The sequence below is a fragment of the Notechis scutatus genome, chromosome 1, assembly GCF_049901735.1.
Source record: "Notechis scutatus isolate UNSWTSFEM ecotype Mainland chromosome 1, rNotScu1.2, whole genome shotgun sequence".
In the NCBI taxonomy this organism is placed as follows: domain Eukaryota; kingdom Metazoa; phylum Chordata; class Lepidosauria; order Squamata; family Elapidae; genus Notechis; species Notechis scutatus.
Window position 1 is genome coordinate 190,634,434 of NC_142009.1, and position 24,781 is coordinate 190,659,214.

At 39.3% G+C, this 24,781-nt stretch overlaps 1 protein-coding gene across 4 annotated transcripts in view; it reads right to left on the reverse strand.

The window, feature by feature from the left end:
* Window positions 1-504: 504 nt before the first annotated feature.
* The window catches only part of MYO3B (myosin IIIB), a 289,387-nt gene continuing 265,110 nt past the window's right edge, over window positions 505-24,781 (reverse strand). For all 4 annotated transcript variants that reach the window (XM_087949748.1, XM_087949749.1, XM_087949750.1 and 1 more), the window contains 3 exons: window positions 3,718-3,818; window positions 3,290-3,336; window positions 505-1,603 (listed from right to left, as the gene is read on the reverse strand). In XM_087949748.1, coding sequence (XP_087805874.1) covers window positions 1,492-1,603; window positions 3,290-3,336; window positions 3,718-3,818 — 260 coding nt within the window. In that variant the 3' untranslated portion in view covers window positions 505-1,491. The remainder of the gene's footprint in view (window positions 1,604-3,289; window positions 3,337-3,717; window positions 3,819-24,781) is intronic.

The following is a 24,781-nucleotide window of genomic DNA, read 5'->3' on the forward strand; positions in this document are numbered from 1 at the left end:
TAGAGAAGAAGAGCCAGTTTTGATAATATTTAAGATTCCAAATGACTACTTTCTGTGCCTTTGTACTGACATTAACAATGTTGATTGTTTGTACAATTTTGAATTTACTGGTACTTTTTACAGAATATCTAAAATAATAAATACTGCAGAAAATCTGAAGCACAAGAACTTTCCAAAAGCTGTATACTTTTGTGGTTTTTTACACGCTAACTGGGAAATAAATCAGTGGAGTTATTTTTGAGAAAACATAAATGGGATTGAATTGATAAAACATGATGAGCAATGTGATCCTCAGAATCAAGTCCCATCAAATTAGTGGTGGTTACTGTAGCAAGTATGTTTAGTATTCAGCAAGCAAGAAAGAGCTTGTTCACAAAGCACATAACTGAATGGTAGAGTTTGTGCAGTTGAGCAAACCCATGATGGACAGGATAACTCTACTGATCATCCAGTTCTCTGATATCAGAGGCAGTGTCGGGCACAAGAAATCAGGAAACAAGGCAATTCAAATGAATACAGGTTTATTGCATGCTAACAGGAAGCTTATTTATGAATGCCAGTTGCTGGGAAAATTTAATGGGAAAGCATTGTGTTTCTTCTGTCCAGCCTGTGAACTTTTGAAGTGATAGCTGGTTGGCTACTGTGCAAGCAACATTACTGTGCAATATTAACAATGTTGATTGTACAATTTTGAATTTACTGGTACTTGGCCTAATGCACCCAGTTTTGTTTTTTTTATGAGAATAAGGGACAACAGAATTGGATTTTCTATGATAATATGAAATAGTTGCTCTTGCTTGGGTTTTAAGATTTTGCTGCTTCAATTCAAAACGACAACCACAAGGTGCTAATTTAAGTACTTTCTTCATAGGTTGTTAAGTCTTTTACTAAATAGGCTTTTGATATGCTTTTCCTTCTCTTCTGGGGAAAATAAGACCCCCCCATACAAACACTGTCCATATATTGCATTTTAAATGGATTGGTAATGCTCTCCCAGTTTGATGGACTAATCTTCCTTGCATTACAAATTAAGTCAGACTTTCCCAGGTACAGTGTCTGCGGTTTGGGTGATTTGGGACATCGTTTTCCCTCTTTCCCTTTATTCCAAAGAGACCAATGGCGCTCAATCTTTTCTTTACCACGGACCCTCTTTAAATTCCTTTTGTGGCCATTGCACCATGGCCACGGACTACCAAGACTTAACACAAGATTTAAATCATAACATTTCTTCAAGACTTTGCGGACCCTCTGTGATGACATGCCACCACCACCCCCGCCCCCCGGGATCTACGTATCACAGATTGAGAACCCACTACAGTAGACTGATTGAGTAGCATAGCAGATACCACTATTTGGCAGATCTGCTCCTAATATACACATATGTGCACATTATACAATCCTATGTACACATCCGTAGGTCAGCTAGAAACGAGAAACACATCTTGGCTTCCTTACCAGCCTCACACTGATGAGCTCCTAGGGAGTCAAAGTTCAGCTTTGAAAGGGAGGCAGGGGTTGAAATGTGTTGTCTTCTTCTGTGATAGAATCTACCACTGATAATGACTCGTAATACTCATCTTCCCAATCCAGCACTTTTATTTGACTAAGGAAAATTAAAACAGAGCAAAGCATTATAAATAGCACATGATACCTCTAGGCATTTTTGTTTCATTGGTACGAGAAATGCCTTGGTCTGAGTGGAAGAACAAATGTCATTTTGAGGTGAATACCTAACAGAGGCTGGTGAAGAGTCTCGCTTTCCTACAAGACCTGAGAGCATAGCATTTTGCACAGCAGCAAATCTGCATCCATTCCAGATGCTTACTCAGCACGACAGAAAGCTCTGGCTTTGATTTATAGTAATTTCAGATTTTAATTAGGCGATCTGTACTCCCAGCTAGGCATGAATCTTCACCATACCACTTGTTAGGTGAGAGAATCCTGGGAAACCCCATTTTAATCTCTACTCCGGTACATAACATAGATATAGATAAGATACATAATCTCTGATTATTATAGCAGTAAAGAGCACAAGAAAAATAAATCACAAGAACAACTCAGATACTTATTTCATGAAAGATAAAGTTATCAATGGCTTCTTTTATCTCCTGAAAGAGGATGCCTCTTTGACACCAGCTGCTGGGAAACACATGTGGAAGAGAGCTACTGCTCCCAAGTTCTGCTTACGGACTTCTTAAAAGCAGCTGGTTGGTTTTATGATCTCAGCCACTAGAACTTTTGTTATATCCAGTCAGGTCTGTTCATGATGTATTTTCAGTAACATCTTCAAGCACAATAAGACTTTATTCTAAGATTAAAGTTGTTCCTTTGACATCCATGATAAAACTTCCAAACAGAGACACAAGCCTACTGTGCATTCACAGATAACACAACATTTCTTTGTTTGGATAGTTTAAATTTGGTGGACAAGTTCTAGAGAACTGTCAGTGGTGTATACATGGATAATATACATGGATTTATTTCACTATAAACCACAGGATAAACTTAAAGCACAGTCTATATTTGATACGGCTATTCAGAGCTCAAGCTAAATTATATTCAGGTGTTTAGCATGTTTTATTGCTTAGTATGATTTTGCTATTGCCATAAATAATACAGAGGCCATTGCATCATGATTTTCCCTATAAAAAGAAGAAGAAAAGTCTCTTTATAGTGTGGTCTTTCCCAAGCCTTCAGGTTTTCTGGGCTACACTGTTTATTATTTCCAGCCAGCATGTTCAAAAGATGTAGCTCAACATACTTAGCAGCATAATGCTTGTTACCATAATAATAAAATGAATGCCACATAAAAAGCAGCCTTTGCAACAAGAGCCAGGAAAGAATAGTCAAGAACTGCTCTTTGTGGAAACATAGGACCTTCCTTCTTATCTTTCCCCCCTCCAGCAAGTTTATGCTGTGGATCAGGAGGATTTCTGAATTGCTGTCCCTCCTGTCATGTCTGGGTTCACAGTCTGTAGGTCTTTGCTTTGACAAGACCCACCACTGGCTACTTTTAGCAAAGTCATTGTGAAACGAACTGCCTGCACTTTTCTGAGAAGTATATTTCCCCCTGCCCCCACCCCCGTTTTCCCCCATGTGTATATAGCTACACATTAGACACACACTTTCCTTTTGCCTCTCAGTAGCAAAATGCCCACAGTTGCTATAGGGAGAAAAAGCTTGTTGTTGATTTTCAGAAATTGCTCTAGAAAGTTTGCGCCTTTCCTGTAATCTCACAAAGGATTGCTTCTGTTTACTGTTGCTTAGAACTAAGAAGATGGATATTTACCCAAGTTTTCTTGGCTTCCTTTTGCTCCCTTGATATCCTAGAGTTCCCTGTGGAGAGGGCCAAGAACACACAGTCAAAGCAAAGCAGCAAGTCGTTAATTTTTAATTCAAAGTGATTTTGTGTTGAATGCAAGCAGATGCTGATAATATCAGAAGTCACAGCATAATTTTTTTTGATCAAAGGGCTCAAGCGAGCCTGATGAAGCATGCATCTTGCTCGTCTTTGATAAACCACATCAATTATTCACTGTGAAGGCAGACATCCTGACATGAAAGCAACAGATAAAGAGCATAAGCACATGTTCAAGACGAGAGCCGAAGAACTCTGGGGTGGGAGTGGGGCTGGTAGGCTTAGAACAGGTATTAATACCAGAATTATTAATGGGAAACAAAGAGAGTAAAACAGCTGTACGGCCACTTTGAACTTACTTTTAACTGGTTATAATATATGTTATCCTCGGGGCTATTCAGCACTTTGGGCTGCTGACATCTTCGACGGGGTGGTTTCTGCTTCTGTTCAAGGCAGTTTTCTGAAGGTAAAAAAGAGAGTGCAGTTTTAGGTCTTGGCAGGGCCAACTTTCTATTCGGGAATCAAAATAATTCTTTTTTCCTCTTATACATATTTCTGGATTTATTAACTTTGGTCATTTCCCCATGTCAGTTGAAATGTGAGGATACTGGGTACATTGGAAATGTTTTTTAAAAATGCATTCTGTATTGAAATATTTGGAGCAAAACACATACATGCATCTTTGGAATGACGGGATAAGAACTAAAAATAACCTTGCTACTTATTAAGCAGTAAGCTATGATATCTGTCATCCCAGACACAGAAGTGAAATGTAAGCAGATACAAAGAAGGCATGTGTTTCTAGCTCTGTAAGAATGCAAGGAATAAACCCTTAGTTGGTACAAAATGTGGCCTTGTGGGCAATCTTGGGCACCCAAAGAATGTAATACTTCTACTATACAAGCGGTATTGGGTGCTGGTCTGATTTCAAATCCAATTCAAAATATTGTGGTTCGCCAGCAGCAGATGCGGACGGCTGAGGTCTCGGAGAGCGAGGACTCAGATGAAGGGCCTGCGTGGGATGTATGGGTGGGGCCAGGACCACCAGGGAGTGGAATGTTGCCTTCGGAGATTGTGGAGGCTGGCAGCAGTGATGCAGAGGACCCTGAGGAGCCTGTGCCCAGGACACCTGCGCGCAGGGCTGCTCGTAGGAAAGAGCAGCTGCAGCAGCACGAGCGACTCAGGAATAAGGCTGCAAGATAATGCCCCCTCCCTTAAGAGATAAAAGCCAGCCTGAGAGACCGGTATTCTTTGCAGGAAGCAAATAAGTTCTTGTACTTCAAGCCTTCTGGAAGTTTGGGCTACCTTGGTTTGTGTTTGAAGACTTTTTGTTTGAAATATTTCTTGGCAACTTAATCTAGTGCTTTTGGCAGCCTTACACAATCTTGGCAAGGCTCGTTCTTATCAGAGACAATTAGTTTTAATAGCCTTTTAACCGTGAAATAATGGAATTTGCAGAGAAGCATTAAAAGGTTTTACTTTTATCTCTGTTTGGTGTTTGTTTACTTGGAACAAGGTTTGGGGCCAGGTTACATTAGTTCACCCTACCCAGGCAGACAGGGAAAGTGTGTTGCGGATCCCATCAGCAAATGAATTCTGATTAGTGGGGCCCACACTCTATAGAAACATTCCCCCTGGAAGTTAGGTGCCCCCCCATCAGTCTCTTGGCCTTCCATAAAGGCCTAAAAACATGATTCTGTGCCTTTCTTACATATGATAAATAATAAATGATTGCATGACAGTTTTTTCAGTATTTTGGAATCATACCTCCGAGAAATTCATAGCTTTACTATTATATCACTGAAACAGTGAGACATTGGAGAATGAACACTATGTGCAATTTGAATTGGCAGTACAAGTATACACTTTGGTGATCTAAAGGTTGCTTTCTGCTCCTTTTTAAATACAATGTTTTAAAACTAACTCTGGAGCAGCACAGTGGAACCTCAGGTCACATCCATTCCATGGCCTACTGTCACAACTCGATTTTTTGGTTGTGACTGGAAGTACAACCATCTGCGCAAGCACGGACCAAAACAAAAAAACAAAAAAAATTGGCGCTGAAGGGGAAATCACCATGGCAGGGAAAATTGCCGCAGCAATTTTCAGGTTTGCTTGGTCGCCACCTGAAGATCTGTTCACGACCAGAAGCAAAACAAAAGCAAAATTTCCGGTCATCACCCGATTTGGTCATGAACAGAAGTGTTTGTGACCCAAGGTTACACTGTATAACAATTAATTAAGAAAGTGGCATTTCAAGAAATGGCAACAAAAATGACAGACAGAAATTGTGTTGCTGGATCAAAGGAATGGCTTTCGCAACAATCAATTCCAAATACCAAAATTAGAACATGGCGATGTTGCCCATTTATTGTTTGATTTCACAGATAAGCTGTTTTTAAATGCAAAGGAAAAAAATGTAAAGTGAAATGGCTAAGTTATAAATACCAGCAGAAAGATACCCATAGTTTATTTCCTACTTTTGTGCAAGCCTCAAAAAAGACACAACACTTTTAGTCAATTCAATTCAATTAGGGCAATTGATTAAAAATGTGAACCATGCATTTCCGAATCATTTTCAAAGCATGCAGAGTCCTATTGTTCTGTTCCTTCCAAAACTTAATGTTAATTCATACAAATGTCAGCAAATGAAATTGCTGCAGTGTCTACTCTTTTAAAAAAAGTACACATGGAGTGGAGTTCTTCTTCCACATCAGTGATTCCCAATCTTGCAATTTCCACGTCCCAGAGTTCCCTTATCTTCATGGCTACTGCTGAGAATTCTGGGAGTTGAAGTCCCACCACCACCTGGTCACAACCTATTCTTCATCTCTCCACCCCCCTTCGTCCCCCATCACAACTGATAAAGTTTCTTGGATGAGAAACTAAATTTCTTCTTCCTCCTCAAGGAAAAAACAGTCCAGTTGCCTTTTGAAAAAGCACTTTTGAGACAGCTATGACCTGGATGACTGAGAATCTCCATACACATACAAAGAGACATCTTAACGGATGTTATCTCCTAATTCAACCTCACATAGCAACCTAGCAGATGGCTGTCCATCCTCTGCTTGAACGCCTCCAAAGAAAGAGGAGCTCAGCCATGGTGGGATTCAATTTTTTTTTTACTACTGGTTCTGTGAGTGTGGCTTGGTGGGCATGGCAGGGGAAGAATACTGTAAAATCTCCATTCCCACCCCACTCCTGGGGGAAGGTTATTGCAAAATCCCCATTCCCTCCCCACCCTGCTAACCTGCTTTCTAGCTCCGTTCTCCTGTGCAGGGCAACAAAAGAAGACCCAACCGATCAGCTGGGACTCCATGGGAGCCAGAGAATAGATTGAGGTGGGGCCAGTCAGAGGTGGGATTTGCCGGTTCTCCACACTACTCAACATTTCCGCTACCAGTTCTCCAGAACTGGCCAGAACCTGCTGAATACCACCTGTGAGCTCAGCCCAGTCCACTACGGGATGTGTATCACTCTGAGTAATGGTTCTGCTGTCAAGCTATGGCTATTCTTAGAAAATCTTTGCACTGAATTTTATTACTGGACTCCAATCATTTTTAAAACTTCACTGTAGATGGTTTCAGGATGTGACTGAAGAGGAAGCATGATATAAATATATTGAATAAAAAAATAATAACTTGCACTTTGTGTAAACGTCTCTCGTATTCCTAACTCTGTGAATGAGCATACACCATATTACACCCTTTGAATATCCAACAGGGGCTTTGTAGTCACATTCCAAGCATGACCCTAAAAAGTCAAGATTCAACTGCCAAATTGTTATAAATAAAATTAGCATTTGTTGAAATCTTCTCTGCTCATTTCTCTGTTTTGCAACTGTTGCTGCCATTTTGTGAGCAATGTTTTTTTTATATCAAAATGATAAACTGAGAGCAGAAAGCACTATTCTCATTCTGATAGAGTTTTGAACCTAATCATACATGTCAATGGCCGTGATGAGGAGTTCAAAGCCAAAGTAGATCATGCTTTCTGCAGTGGTTATTTGGTGAGTAAAGGCAATATCACCATCAGCAGGGCAGGCACAGGATTCCCACTGCTAGTTAATTTTATCCTTATTTTGCCCTATTTGCAGCTTCTTAACAAATTTACAAAGATGTCACACACCCACTTCTCTGAATAGGAAATTTTGATTCAGCTACAAAAGCATTGCAGGTTTTTTTTTAAATTCCTTTAAGGCTTATTGCTTTAAAATTATAGAGGAGAGATTTATGCTAAAGCTTTAAGCTGAAATTTTGCTTAGTAGACTGAGACATTTCTGTATGATAACATGTTAAAAATAAAAATTTAAATATAACTTTGAGAAAGATTCTGTCTCTTCTACCAATGTGTAATAAAAGTTTATAAGAATGACAACTTAGGGATAGCAAATAGGAGCAGGAGAATGAAAAAGAATTAGATACCAACACTTAGTGTGTCTTCTCTACAATACAGTATTGTTGATATTAACTCTTGTTAATATTCAAGTTGCTATTCAAATTGTAATATTCCAGTTGTAATCTTCAATTACTTTATTCCTTATATGGCCTGTTTATAGACTAAGAAGCTCTTACTCCCATTTTGGCAGCTTTTGAATAACAACTTGAATTCAGTCATAAAAGACCAGCATTTTATTACCTTAAATTAGTCATTATCCAATTTAATTATTGGAAACATCTTCCTAGTAGTCTTATAGCAATGAAAGGGATAATGTACCTTCTTTTTAAAACCCTCACGTATTGTACTAGACCAGGGGTGGCCAACCTTTTGGACCTCAGGGACCACCAAACTCATAATTTTAGATCTCAGGGACCACTAACTGGTTCTGTGGGCGTGGGCTAATTTGTGGGTGTGGCTTGGTGGTCATGTGACTGGCTGGGCATGGATTGTATGTAAATATTATAAATATTTATATAAATATTGAATTTTTATAAAAAAGAGCAACTTTTACCCAAAATCAGGCAAAGTAGGCAGGCAGATTGAGTTGCTCACAGAATCACAGATTCATTCAGAAATCTATCTATCTGCCATTGACTAGCTCAGTCTGTCATATAAAATTTGCTTGCAAGCAAACTCACAAAATTAACTCACAACACACCATGTATGTAAATATTGATTTTTTTATTTTTAAAAAAGAACAACTTTTATCCAAAATCAGGCAAAGCAGGCAGATTGAGTTGCTCACAGAATCATTCAGTGATCTATCTATCTGCCATCGGCTAGCTCAGTCTCTCAAATTTGCTTTCCGTGAGTCTGCACTGAATTTGCTTGCATGCAAACCTTCAGTCCTAAGAGAGGTTCGGCTATGCTTAGCTAGAAAGCAAGAAATCGAACCATTTCTTGCTTCCTAGCTAATTTAAATCTCCCGGCAGAGCAGAACAGATGATGGTCGGAAAAAGGAAAAATAGCAATTTAGCAGACAAGTTTGCTGGGTAAGGAGTGAGTGGGCGGGGAGGGTTCCCATGGGCCAGGTAGGCGGCACAGCCTTGTGTTTCTGCGCAGCCTGGATTAATTGCTTTGGGGGGGGGTGCTCTGGGGGTGAGATTTCTCTGCGGCCCACCAAAATTTTCTCATGTCCCACCGGTTGGCAACCGCTGTACTAGAATGCATTTCTTCTTTTTGACAGTACAATATTGATAAATTACATTACAGGTAAGAAACAATTGACAGGTGGAAATTGTATTTCTTGAATAATAATAAAAGAACAATATCAGGTCATATTTTCAAAACAGACATGCCTTTTCTGTATCTTGCATACTGAACTAACAATTTTATATTTGGGTAAGTGTGATTATACAGACAAGGAATTTGTTTCCAGTGCAGAAGCTCTCGGTGTACATGAAAAGCAACAAAATAATGATAATCACAACAATAATAAAACAATAAGAGGGGGGAGTAAGAAAGATAATAAGGATAAATAGTAATACTACAGTCCTGCTACATAAGTAAATATGCTTAGGCATAAGACAGTATTGTAGGAATTAGGTGTTAGGCAGAGTGATGACCCAAGGGGAAAAAACTATCTGTGTCTAGCTCAGAGGTCTCCAAACTTGGCAACTTTAAGACTTGTGGACTTCAACTCCCAGAATTCTAGGAGTTGAAGTCACGTCTTAAAGTTGCCAAGTTTGGGGACCCCTGGTCTAGCTGTTTGGCTTTCAACATCCTTTAGACTCTAGAGGCATCCCAAAACAAGGAGTTGAAACAGTTTATGTCCAGATGTGAAGAGTCTGCAGGTTTCTTCCCAGCCCTCCCTTTGACCTGCATAATGTACAGGTCTATGGAAAGGAGGCTGGTTGCAATTGTTCTTTCGGCAGTCTTAACTATCTGTTGGAGTCTGTTCCTGTCCTGTTTGGTTCTATATCAAAGCAGATGGTTATAGAAGTACAAATGACAGACTCAATAATTCCTCTGTAAAACTGTATCAACAGCTCTTGGGACAGTCAGAACTTCCTGAGTTGACACAGGAAGAACATTCCTTGTTCTGTCTTTTTAATGATGGTTCTAATATTTCAAGTCCTGGGAGATTATAAAACCCGAAAATTCTATAGAATTTTCGGGTTCTATAATCTGCTGATACTATGCTGTTGAATATGGTAAAAGAGGTAGTAAAAATAGAAGGGCTCCTCCTAAAATCCCCTCTCATCTCTATAGTTGTATAGAATATGAATGTATAGAATGTGAAGGATGTGTGTTTGTGTTTATTTTCAAAGTCATAATGTACATTGAAGATGGTATTTCATTTCATTGTACGAGGTGCAATGACAATCAACTAAAACTAGTTTTAACTGTAGTCAGCTTCTGATTGTTACAGCTGCACCACAGGGCCAGTTATTCAACCTCCCACTGATATGCAGACTCATCACCATCTTCAGTGAGATTAATGACCTTATTTATTTATTTATCTGTAAATTGAGATGATTTTAGTGAATGACCATAACATATTTTGGTCCAGAAACTATGTGAAATGTTATTTTAAAGGTATTTATTGGGTTTAGGAACTAACGGGTATGTATTTATAACCAAAGTATAAAAACAATAACATTACAATATTGTGTGTGCATGTAAAATCAATGCAACAAACATTATGAATACTGTTATAATTTGAAATTGAAAAGCAGCATCCTAGGGACTTTTTTTGAACCTTTAAAGAGGAGTCAATTCTAAAGAGTAGAAGCAAAATGGGAATGTGTTCTGAGGTGGCCATTTTGACCCAAGGAAAAACTTAGTGACCTGGTGAATTATTGAATATGCAACATGACTCTTAATCTTTGGGTGCATGTTTAGAAGATATGCAACACTTGTAGCAGAATCTGAACTCCCATAACAAATCTTTCCTTTGTTCTAGGGATTTCTTCGCAAACACTTGACAACTGTTCAGCGAGTGTCAAGTGTTGTGTAAAGGACAAAATCCAACTCCCTTTGTTGTAGAAGACTCAAGTTGGGTTGTTTCTGATGAGTTAGTGGCCGAACTTTTTATGGTTGAGGAGTCGACCTCGGTTTTATGGACAACTATGAAGGGTTTTCCCTTTGCAGTGTGCGTGGGGCCTGTGGAAGATCTATTACACAGACAGAAGCCAGGAAAAGCACCAGGGCCAGACAAAATAACTCCGTCTTGCTTAAAAGTCTGTGCTGACCAATTGCCCCCATCTTCACCCGAATCTTCAATAGATCACTAGAGATGTGCTATGTTCCTTCCTGCTTCAAATGTTCTACCATCATCCCAGTGCCAAAGAAGCCCTCCATCAAGGAACTGAATGACTACAGACCAGTTGCTCTAACATCTGTAGTTATGAAAATCTTTGAAGTGCTTGTGCTGTCCCACCTCAAAACCATCATGGTTCCACTGTTAGATCCCATGCACTTTGCATACCGAGCAAATAGATCGACAGATGATGCTGTTAACATGGCTCTGGATTACATCCTACAATACCTTGAATCTCCAAATACCTATGCAAGGGTCCTCTTTGTAGACTTCAGTTCGGCGTTCAATACCATCATTCCAGACACTCTTCTAAGTAAATTAAACTAACTAGCAGTACCTGAACACACTTGTAAGTGGATCATAAGCTTCCTAACAGACAGGAAGCAGCAGGTGAAGCTAGGCGGAATCACATCCGATACCTGTACAATCAGCACAGGGGCCCCCAAAGGCTGTGTGCTATCTCCACTTCTCTTCTCCCTATATACCAATGACTGCATCTCAAACAATCCATCTGTTAAAATACTGAAGTTTACTGGTGACACAACTGTGATTGGTCTCGTCTTCCGGTTTGGGTCTCTTCAGTGACAGACCGAAATCCACAATCGTGCACGTTTTTGATCTGTGCTCACTGCTGGAGCGCCCCAATCCTTTGGATTTGGGGCTGAAGCCACCCCGTAGAGGTGGTGAAGAGGGGGGAGATTGCTAGCCGAGTGGAGGGGAGCCGCATCTCTCCTCCTTGACTGTTCTAAACTCCCTTCCCTGAAGGCGGTTGCAGCGGTGGTCAGAAATGGCCACCTCAAAGAAGAACCTGACTGGATAAGATTGTGCAGGAGGAAGACAAAGAGGAAAGCAGGACAGATGGGGCTAAACAACGGAGAACATCTAAGCAAGGTACCCTGAATCTAAAAGTACCTAGAGGGATACTTCTGAAAGAAGACTTTTAAGCAGTGAAGGAGAGAGAAAAGGAGGTTAAAAACTCTTTTTTAAACTTTTATATTGACAATTACAAATGGTATGGAAAGAAATTTATATTAATCTATTTTGACACTAATAGGCAACCTTATGCTGAAATATAAGTGTCAAAAGGAGAATAAAGATTTTTTCTTGGTCATTTTAAAGTCCTAAAAAGGAGAAGAGTGGAGGCAAAAGGGTGGGACTTGGAATAATGGAAAAATGGAGTGCCACCTTGAAAAATAAAGAGGATTAACAGTGAAACTTTGAAAAGACTCCCGAGGATACATTGTAACTGAAATCTTATTAAAAGATACAGTAACCCACAGAAAGGAAAAGTAAAGGAAAGAAACAAGAAGGAACAGTCTGGGATCATTTGGTGATTTTAAAAAAAAGTTTTTGGCATTGTTTTTTTCTTTCTTTTTCTGTTTTTACTTAAAGTCAATCGGGTGGTTGTTCAAAAGTGTTTAAAATGCCATCACTCCTGGAGGAATTGAAGATGAGTCTTAAAAAACAGAAAAAAGATGCAGAAAGGGAAGGAAGATCCTTTGGCTTCGTATTTGAATTTTTTGAAATGGAGATCCTGAACTATGAAAAGGAAAAGCTTCAAGAGCAAGAAGAAGGGTGGGACAAAGAAGAAGCCATTTTCAATTATCAAATAATGCAAAGTGTGGTAATAAGGGAAAAAAGGGGGAAAGGAGTTAAAAGTTTGAGATCAAAGGGAACAGCCAAAAAGAAAAATAGTCTGAAAAAGAAGTATAATAGCAAGGAGAAGCAGAAAAGAAAACTATAGAAGGGAAAATTAGAGAGAGAAGGGTATAAAGAAAGGGATGAGAAAAAGGGGGGAAAGATAGAAAGGGAAAGAACTTATGAGGGACAAAAACAGGAAATAAAGAAAAAGGGGAAACGTACTAGGATTAAAGGTATTTGCTCAGCTAGAAAACACAATGGTTAAATTAAGTTAAAAGTGAGGATTCTGCAAAGGTACAAAAGATAGTGTTGTGACAGTAGAATACTGTAATGAGTTAGAAATAAAATAAGTAAATAATCTATGAGATAAAACTGTATTGTTATGTCATGGTATGTTTATTTATAATTAATGCAATAATAAAGAAGAGAGGGAAACATTGCAATTGTTTCTAAAGATTGATAAAATATTGAAATGTGAAAGATTTATAAGGAAATTTATACCAGTTATTAGAATGAATTTGAGTAATTATTTTGCTTATTAATAGTAAATAATTTATAAGATACAACTGTATGACTATCTAATGGTATGCTATTAACAGTTAAGTAATAATGAAGAAGGGAGGGAAACATTTCAATTGTTCTCAAAGATTGATAGATATTGAAAAGAAATGTGAAAGATTTACAAGGTTCATACCAGTACTAGAATGATTTTGAATAACTATTTGGTTTACTAATGTTTATATACATATATATATATATATATATATATATATATATATATATATATATATATATATATATATAGTTTTTGCTATGTTTTTATAATTTTTCTTTTTACATTTTCAAGGGGAAGTACCAAGCAGAGTCTGAATGATGAGATTTACATGATATAAAATAGATATTAGAAATGTGAATGTTATAATTTTAGAATGCACAAATTCAATGTTTAATGAGATTTCATATGATAATAACAATAAGATTTAAAGGTGTTGCACTTCGATTGGCAATCATAGGGGGAATTTTGCTTCTTAAGAATGTTGGAAGAGAACATATGAAATTGTAAACAAGACAGATGAAAGTATAAGTACAATGAATAAAAAGATATAGAAATTTAGGTAAAGAAAATACAATTGAATAAGAAGAAAATGAGATAACCATAAAAGAAAATTAAGAGAAGTAAAGGGAGAAATAGTGAGAAGTTGGAGAAAGAGTAATAAGATATGAAGCTGAATACATAAGATGCATATGCATATGAATTGTGTCTGTATGGAAATGTGATAACCCGGAACCATGCTGTACTCAAATAAGATGTTTTATTTGTTTTGTTAAAACTCAATAAAACTTTATTAAAAAAAACAGTGATTGGTCTCATTCGAGACAATGATGCATACAGACAGGAGGTTATACAACTTGCCTCGTGGTGTAACTGGAACAATCTGGAACTGAACACACTCAAAACCATAGAAATGGTGGTAGACTTTAGAAGAAACCCTCCCATACTACTACCTCTTACAATACTAAACAACAGTATCAACAGTAGAGACCTTCAAATTTCTAGGTTCTACTATATCACATGACCTAAAATGGACACCTAACATCAAAAACGTCATCAAAAAAGCACAGCAAAGAATGTTCTTTCTGTGCCAACTCAGAAAGCACAAACTGCCCACGGAGCTGCTGATACAGTTCTACAGAGGAATTATTGAGTTATCATCTCCAACTCTATAACTATCTGGTTTGGTTCTGCAACCCAACAGGACAGACACAGACTTCAGATGATAATTAGGACTGCAGAAAAAATTCAATCGAGGACCTGTATACTGCACAAGTCAAAAAGAGGGCTGTGAAAATATTTACAGACCCCTCACATCCCGGACATAAACTGTTTCAAGTCCTTCCCTCAAAAGGACGCTATAGAGCACTGCACACCAGGACAACTGGTCACAAGGAGAGTTTTTTCCTGAATGCCATCACTCTGCTAAATAAATAATTCCCTCAACACTGTTCAACTATTTACAAAGTGGGCACTACAATTACTGTTAATCTTCTCATCACTTCTTATCACCCATCCTCTCCCACTTGTGACTGTATGACTGTAACTTTGTCACTTGCAGCAGAAGTAGCCTGCAGGACTGCACTGTGACCACTGTGACACTGCTGTTCTTGCCAATGTAGAGAATTGGCAGAAGAAAAAATAATAAAGATGAGATTAAAAAAAATATGTAAAAAATCAATACATTAGGAAATGTCCAGAGACTCAACAAAGCCTGTCAATAAACTACTGCACTTTTGGTGCTCCAAATGAGACACCACCAAGTGATCAACTATTTGGCTGTTTCAATAGTAAGAAATAAAAAGCATGACTCACACAGAGTATAGATTGTTAATGTTAATATTTTTACTAGCTACTTCAGTGTGACTTTCGGTAACTTTATGGACGTATCTACATAGTTTCCCAGCCATACCACAGAGGTGCCTTATTGTTACTTTCTTCTAGTACATTCTTAGATTCCCAATCTAAGCAACAGACTTGGAATTCCCACATTGGCCTTTAAACAAATGTTACCCAGAGGTAAACCTGCTTAGCTTTTGAAATCTGCCTAGATTAGCTACCCACTGCCTTCTGCTGTATCTGTAATTATTAGTCTTGGATATTTCTCTTCTAAGCCATTCCTATTTAGTGATTTTAACATGTCTTCATAATCAGTTTCATTTGTATAGATCAACAAAGTTTTTTATATCACTGTCATGTAATGATTTTATATATAGAAGTCCCACAATTCCACATCTGAGAAAAACTTCATCTGAAATTAGTGACAAATTACTTATTTTACAATACGTGGAAAACGTTTGTGATGTTGCCAATGTGATAGCTCTGCAAATTTTTCCAACGAGGGAACTGTGTTAGAAAGCTGCTGTGGTTGCAGCTCTTGGTAAAGTAAATTGTGACTTTTAGGTGATTTTATTCCATCTGTATCTATATTTGTCCATACAGTTTACTTTTGGCTATCAAAACTTAAAATGGAAAGAGAGAATGAGTTTGAGTCGGGGTGGGATTCAACCAGTGTTACTACCGGTTTGGTACTTACATTTTGCTTCGTGCGCATACGCACCAGATGCGCACTGCGTGTGTGTGTAATACAACAAAAGCTATGTCTCCCGGACAGCTGATAAGCGCTACACGCAGGTGCGCAATGCTTGAAAAACGCATTTTTTCCCTGCTTTTTCAACCTCAGCTGTGCCGCACAAAGCATCTGAGGTTGAAAAAGCAGGAAATAAAGGTCAGGTAAGAGCCCGGGTGGGCGGGTGTGCCAAAACAACAGCAGACACAGAACCGGTTCTGTGTCTGCTGCTCTTCAGAGCTACCGGTTCTACAGAGCTGGGCAGAACCGGTAGCATCCCACCCCTGGTTTGAGTTGATGTTTTTTCTTCTTCTTTGCTGTAAGGAAGACAAAGGAAATCCTATTTTTCCTCAAAACCCTGGATCCTACAAACTGGCAATTTTCCTGAGAGACTTTGCAGTTCTTTATCCAAATGTATAAAGTCTCTTTCTGAACCTCTGAATCAGCAGTTCAGTTTAAACTGAATCAGTGTAGCCTTGGCTTCAAACTCAGTTACACTCTTTAGCTCCACGATTCTATGATCCTATGAGGAAATATTTTATTTTATTAATTATACCATTTCCCCCTCACTGTTAGTATATGTAATCTATTCTGATTTTTAATATTCAACCCCCCACCAAATCTCAAAAACAGCAAGTGGTGAGATGCTGAGGTGGGTATCTAATTAGATTAAATTTATCAGTCAGTTCTTCATTGATTGATTGATTATGTGCCATCAAGTTGAAGTTGACTTTCAGTGATAGATTTTCTCCATGACAATCTGTCTCTACCCTGATGTTTCAGTCTTCTAGTGGCACACTCATCGCCACTGAAATGGAATCCTTTCACTTTACTGTTGACTGTTTTCTTCTCTTTCCTTACATCATTCCTAGCATGACAGCCTTCATATAAGGCAATCCAAAGGAGGAAAAATATAATCCTCAAGATTATTTATGCCTTAAGTGACAACTCTGATTGATTTCTCTGATGATCTCTTTTGTTTTCTTGGTTGTCCATGATATTCTCAAGTATTCAAGGGTCTATTTAGATTGTCCTATAATGAACCAAACCTACACTCAGTAGCCAATAGGGCTGTGACAAACTTGAAAAGAAGTAATCTTTCTGGTGGGATTTGAGCTTTTCTTCAGAGACCATCTTTTCTTTCTGACCTCAGATTCAAGGTCTTGCAGTTCTTGGCTAGGCTCTTTCCCCAAATGTTTACGAATCCCTCTGGGTGATTTAAATGGAGAACTTTTTGATCCAGATAGGAAAGAAAAGGAAAAGGATCTGACATCAGGATAACATTTAATTTTTATTTATGAATCTTACATTCCCTTTTTTCCCCACTGAACTTGTTGTAGGAAGAGAGAAACTGGATCTTCTGTAGGAGGATTCCTGATTCATCAGAATACCAGTATCGTTTATGCACTTATTGGCTTGGCCCAGCACTTAAACTGCTCGAGTGATTCAGAATCTGTGTAGGCACCAGAGATATTGTTTATTTAGATCTCCTTTAAGTATCCCAGAGAGCACATGACCAAACCGCGAGCAGTCCCTGGGGATAACATTTTGGCTTTTCTCAGCAACACTGTTCTATAGGAAAGGAAAAGGAAAAAGAAGGAAATATAGCATTCCAATTTCCTGTTGACTGCTGATGAAAGATGCCCCTTGGGTTCCTTCCTCCCCTTGCTTGCTTTATTCTTCTCCTGTTTCCCCTTCCAGCATCCCTTTCCTCTCCCCCTCTCCCCTGTATTCTCTGTCTTCCATTTTCTACAAAACGGACTTTTCATGTCTCCTTTTCCTGGTTTGTTTTCTATTATCAGAAGCTGGCAAAGCCCATCATTAATCCTTTACGTTCACCCGCCCTTTCTTCTCTTTGAATATCATTCCCCCCGCTTCAAAGAGTGGAAATTGGTAAGAGAATAAAGTACAGGAAGAATTTAAGGTGTTTTTTGTTTTTTCAACAGAAGGCCATCTCTCTCTCTCAACTGAGCTTAAAGGTGAGTTTGGAAGAGAACCAACTGCTCTGCCAGCAGGCTAGCTTCTTTTTTGTGGAGCTGCAGGTATAAATGTGGACCTGCCTATGGATTCCCATCTCAGGAAGGGAAAACTGGTAAACACCTTTTAAGAATCAATGGGTAATCTAGATTCAAACTCCAGAAATGGGAAGGTTGGATATCAGTCTAAGAAATAATAAAAAGTAACACATCTTGGAGGTAGGGGTGGGATTCAATTTTTTTAACAACCGGTTCTGTGGGCGTGGCTTAGTTGGTGGGTGTGGCTTGGTGGTCATGTGACTGGCTGGGCGTGGCCAACTAAACATCACTCACATCGAGGCAGGCATCTCCTTGCTTGGCCTCTCATGACTGTGGGGATGCTGCAATAGTCGTAAGTGTGAAAAATGGTCATAAGTCACTTTTTTCAGTGCCATTGTAACTTTGAATGGTCACTCCACACAAGCAAAGGACCAGCAAAGGAGGGGGGAAAAAAACTCCAGAGAAGTTCCTCAGACAGAAAGTCTAGTCCTGCCAAGAATGTAATAAGGGTTAACGGAGAGGCAGTTTCTGTAAGCAACACCAGAATGTTTCCTTCTTGCCTTCCTTACAGGATTAGGCCAGTAATTTCTTCTAACAACCGGTTCTCCGAACTGCTTAGAATGTTAACAACTGGTTCTAGTGCAGGGGTGGGCAAACTTTTTGGCTCGGGGGCCGCATTGACTTTTAAAATTTGACAGACGGGCCGGGTCAGCACAAGATTTTTTGGGAATCGCCCCCCCTTCTCCTTCCCCTCCCCTCGGAGGCCCCTGAGTCAGGAGTTGCTACCGCCGGCGCGGCTCAGCGGCTCCAGTCCCGCGTTGCCTCGGGAAGGGAAAGGCAAAAGGAAGAGCCGCGGCGGTGCTTTGCAACGGAGCAGCGGCACCGGAGGCTCAGGCTCAGTGGCTCCTGGTTTTGCCTTTTCCTTCCCAAGGCAATGCGGGACTGGAGCCGCATGGAGCTGCGCCGGCGGTAGCAACTCCTGACAGCCCCAGCCGGACACCTGAGTGGAGCCCGGGCGAAACTGCCTGTTGCTGCTGCCGGAGCACCGCCGGGTCACCTCCTCCAAGCAGCCTGCCCGCCCGCCGGGCTTCCCCTCTGCCGCGCGGCTCGGGGTCAGGCGCGAGCGCCCGCGAGTTAAAAGGAAGCCGAAAGTTGCTGGGAAGTTGCTCGGGTGCTGGGAGCAGGCTTTTAAAGTGCCACCTGAGCAAAGTTTAAGCAGCCCGCCCGCCCGCTGGGCGGAACCCTTCCTGCTCCTCGGCGGGAAGACGCTCCAGCCTGCAAGCTTTGCCTTTGCAAAGTTTAAGCCTGGAAGCCCCGGAAAAAAAAGGGGGATCAGCGGGGACTCACCTTCGGAGAGGTCGCACTCGAAGGTGATTTCGAACTCCCAGCCGAGGCCTTTGCAAATTTCTTTTCTTTCCTACCCCTAGATCGCTCCGCACTGTTTTGCAGCTTTGGGGGCCACGCGGCACAGGGCAATACGCCACGCCCAGCGATTTTTTTTCAGGGGTGGGCCGGATTGGACAGACCAATGGCAGCGATTTTTTTTCAGGGGCGGGCCGTATTGGACAGACCAACGGGCCGGATGTGGCCCGCGGGCCGTAGTTTGCCCACCCCTGTTCTAGTGAATAGGTGCGAACTGGTAGAATCCCATCCCTGCTTGGAGGGGTATACACCTGCAAAACAAAATTCTGGAAACTTCACACTGTGCAGAATACAGTTTCCAGATTGTTAATTGATATTTGTTTGCTATAAGCCTATCATACAATATTAGCAAGTATTAACAGGGTTCTGGTGTTTCTAAGACAAGTCAAGTTTTTAGATCTGTCTCAAACCAACTTGTACTTTTGGCCTTTGATGTCCGAAGTGCCTGCTGAGCCAACTTTCTTCTAATGAATTTCTCAATTCCAGTCCCATCTCTCATGCTACTTTGAATGCATTATGACTTGGTAATAGTTTCAGGTCAAAACAGCAGGAGCATATATGGAGAAGGGAAGAATAACAACATAATAATGTGTGTGTGTGTATGTGTGTGTGTATTATCTCTATATCTATCTATCTATCTATCTATCTATCTATCTATCTATCATCTATCTATCTATCTATCTATCTATCTATCTATCTATCACAGCAAAAGGTCAAAAGTCACTGATAACAAAAAAACTCATCCACCATGTGCTTATATAGACATATTGTGACAAAAACATTCAACATATACATTGATTTATTAAAAAAAAACAAGGAAAAGCTTTAAAATAACTTCTGTCAGCAAAATAAATAAATAAATAAAATAAAATAGGTGTTGGTCCTTATGGTTTAAGTAAGACAGAGAAAAGCAGCAAATACACTGATCTGGGAAAGTGTCTGGTCAGATATATACATATAATTTTTTAAAAAATGGAGTAAATCACTGCACATTAGCAATTCAAACCTGACACAGCAGGTCAGAAAGCTGTATTAATTTTCTCTTTGATATTAAATTCTTTAACTGCATTTCAGTTCAAATGAAACCTGCCCCCCATCCCAAATTCGCGAATATAGCGTGTTTTTCATTTTTATACCTCACTTCTTTCAGTAACACGTTCTAAGAAGCAATCAACTTTGATGCAATTCTCACTTACGGAATAAGGATTCTGTTATTACAGACAAAAAGATATCCATACCCCTTAAATAATCAACTCTCCCAACACTTAAAAGTTTGCAAGAAAATCCTTGGGAACTGTTAATCTACTTACTTTGAAATTATTACAGGGAGTTCTTTGGATTAGCATTCTTTCAGCCCCATCCATTTTTATCCCAAGAAGACAGTGTTCTCATATAGTTGCAGGGAGGATGTTATAAATAAAGACCTGAAGTTTGGGGAAAAGCCACTGATTTATTTACTAGGGTGGTTATGGGAGCAGGTTTATGTTTATATTGACTGTTCCTAGTATGATTTGATTGCTTATTGTACCCTATGACTATTATTAAGTGTTGTACCTTTTGATTCTTGACTCTTGACGAATGTATCTTTTCTTTTATGTGCACTGAGACCATATGCATTAAGACAAGTTCCTTGTGTGTCCAGTCACACTTGGCCAATAAAGAATTCTCTTCTCTTCTCTTCTCTTCTCTTCTCTTCTCTTCTCTTCTCTTCTCTTCTCTTCTCTTCTCTTCTCTTCTCTTCTCTTCTCTTCTCTTCTCTTCTCTTCTCTTCCATTCCATTCTACTCTGTGCCTGGGGCTCTTGGCTTTTTTTTTTAAACAATAAATGTTCCACACATCATAGGATGGGGAATTATTCAGAAGCTGCTTCTTGTTTTCTACACTTCCTGCACTCACCATTTGACTATATGATGTTACTGGATTGCATGATTACACCTAGAAATGCCGCCAAGAGGAAATGGTCTCTCTATTTACAGTTTTTGCGGTAAAGTGAAAGACTAGGAAAGGAACCCTCGCTTCCTTGCATATTTTGAAATATGAGCTGAATTATTTTACCCCCTGCTGGTTTTTATCCTGCTTTGGGTTCTACTGGGAGCCCAAAGGAACCAGATTGCCTCCTAGCAAAGTAAACTGCAAAATTATTTCATATACTGAATTATAAGATATTGTTTAATCCTTAAGACACTTCAGAGAATGATACTGGAAATATCCCCAAGAGCTGTATGCTTCAGGGTATAAATTGCTATTCCTTCTGAATAATCTACACTAATTAAAAACTGGGAGGGGAATAGGAGAGAGGAAAAATATTCAAAAATGTTACTTTTAAATATTCAAGCATTAGAGAATTAGCACCAAGAAATGGAGGGGAAAAACCCCCAAATTAATAGGACCATTTAAAAGTTTTCATTAATAATTTAAAAAATAAACACACACATACACACACACACACACACACGTGCACATACACACACACGCACACACACAGAGATAGCAAACATAGAATGAAAATGTAATCTTTAATTATTGGCAAATATTAGCAGAGACTCCAGGGAGCTCATCACAACATTGCAATGTCCAGGTTCATGAAAATTTAAGCAATGTTGAAAGTTATGATAATTTGTCCTTTGTTTTTTCTCCTACAATCTAATTTATTTCAAAGTACTTAAAAACCAAAGTGAAACATATTGATCATGCCTTATGTAATGCATTATAGTGACTTGAAGAGAAGACTTTTGGGCAACAGAAATAAAATATATTCTCCTTTGATAAAATCCTTTTTAACTGTATTTTTTCCTTTCCAGGTCTCATTTTTCTACTTGAAGTCTCAGAAAAATGATTTGATAACTAATAAATGCTTTTCTGGCTACTACACCAGTATATGGATGCATTGTCCCGATTCCAAAGAGGAAAATATATTTCCTCTTTGTATACAATTTCTAGTAAAATGTGGACTTTGATAGCAAGGTTTCATTTTTATGGAAATAAAATAAGAAGTCTTGTTTGGAATTAAGGTATCTTTGAAGTCATAATTAGTATCCTTAAGCGTAATAATGCTCTGGTTTTCTTAAACAGTCACAGTTCAGAAGTTGCTGGATGTTCAGATCATATCTTTGTCTTAAAAAATTCTCAGGAAGAACAAACAATTTGTATAAACATAATATTATCCTGAACACTATTTGTAAGTTATAGAGAAAACATAGCACACGTAGGTCCATGAAAACTAGAGATAATTTTAATTCAAAACTCACAATCCTTACTCCTTTCCATGGGCTCAACAAATATCAAAATAACCACTGTACAGTGTCAGCTGTTTGAGTCACCAATAGCTGAAGATAGCAATAGCAATAACACTTAAACTTATATATCACTTTATAGTGCGTTACAGCCCTCTCTAAGCAGTTTACAGAGTCAGCATATATTGCCCCCAACAATCCGAGTTCTCATTTTACCCACCTCGGAAGGATGGAAGGCTGAGTCAACCTTAAGCCTGGTGAGATTCAAACTGCCAAATTGCAGGCAGCTGGCTGCAGCAAAAGTAGCTTGCAGTACTCCACTGTGCCACCAAGACTCTTGTTCAAACAACAACAATAAAACCCCACCTTTAATATATGGACTCTTGAAAGCAACTTCATCTGTTTGGATATACACTGAAGCCTGAAAAAAGGACTTTAATGAATCATGCTTGTGTGATGTCCAAACTTCTCAAGTCATTTTCAAAGTGTTCCCTATTCTCAAACAGCATATTGTGAGAGATGCGATATTGTGAAGTGGAGGACTGTTTAAAGAGCCTGAATTTCTGCTCCATTGAGGATCTTATCTACTACCTCTTTGAGGATTCACTGTTCCAAATGAGCCACCTTCCTAGGAGTCTATACTGGAAAAGGCATAATTATTATTATACCCCCACATGATTTGAGCTTTCAAGTCTCCTCCATGCAGAACTATCCAAGACTTTCTTGGATGCAGTAGAGCAGGGGTCCCCAACCACCGGTCCGCGGACCGATACCGGTCCGTGGAACAAGTCCTACCGGGCCGCTGGTTTCCTGGGCACTGCCATCTTTTTTTGATGAAAAAGTGCTTCCGGTGAGCTTTTCCGGGTAGAAAGCTCACCGGAAGCACTTTTTCATCAAAAAAAGATGGCGGCGCCCAGCTGACGCCGGTACCGGGCCGCGGCGCCCAGCTGATGCCGGTACCGGGCCGCGGCATAAAAAAGGTTGGGGATCACTGCAGTAGAGGCTTCCCTCCTCTGTGCATCTTAAGATGATTCACACTTCTGGGCTTATTGCCATTTGGCTCAGCAGATTCTAATGACTCATGGAAAACACAAAGCACAGACTTGAAGGTGGATCATCCTTGCTCCGTCACTCACTTCAGGTTCACTATTTGGAATATGAAGTGAACCACAAAGTTTAATTCAGTTTTAAAAAATGAGGTTTATCTAGCATATATTTAGCATATGATTATTACCTCCTTGTTTGAGGATTTAACATTAAAAGTGACCTTTTCATTACAACTTCAAACATCATACCAGGACAGATAACATTGGAGGATTTTCCCTTTTTTTTTTTTTTTAAAAAAGGGCATTCTGACAAAAGGGATCACTTTTGAGTCCTTGCAACAGCAGCCAATTATAGCATTGTTTACTCAGATGGAATATGTTCCTAGAGTCAAATGCTAAGAAATTCATTAGGGTAGCTGCTTTGATGTCATGTGGATTCCAGAAGTTCTAGCACAATTATAAGTGGGAGAGCTGCCTTTTGTTTATAACTTCTAAGACTAACCTTCTCAATCTTCCTGCACACATGCTCTCTGAATACAGAAGTCATGCATTTCCCTCTGCATGGTTTCGTGATGTATGGTTTTATTTTCAACACTGTAATTTTGGGTGGAACCACATGGTTTAAATTTACAAGGCACACACTAAACAGATCACACACTTTTCAAGATGGTGTTTAAAGGTTTTTTTTTTTTTTGGTTCTTTCTTTCTTAAGACTCTGGGCTGTCTCATGCATTGTATTTATTACCAGTTGTTAAGGTGCCATAGTATGCTTTGTTTTTGTCCCTATTATTTTAATACTATTCCCCCCCCCCCCTTTAGCTGGGTGCATATTGTAGTCAACTCTCCGACACGGGATAGCACAAGGCAGAAATAATACAACACCACACTCTCTTTTTAAGCAGCTTTTAAGGTCTAATAAGTTGGGGTCCTTTGAAATGAAAGATTAAGGGTATGGGGGAGGATCATGCCGTTCTTTCTCATTCACATACATTTATATATACCTAATATTTTTCCATGTATGATACATGCAGGCACCCATTCTGATATCTATTCATCATATGGTCTGGCACAAAGACTCACCAGCATGGATAACTACACACCCAACCTCAATACATAAATGAAGACACTCATGCAATGCCCTCAGGATGTCTTCTAAAGCAAACTGCAGCGTAAGGGAAATTTGGGATGGGCTAACTCTTCTTTCTAAAACCATCACTTTCTATTCCAACATTTGTTTGGTGTA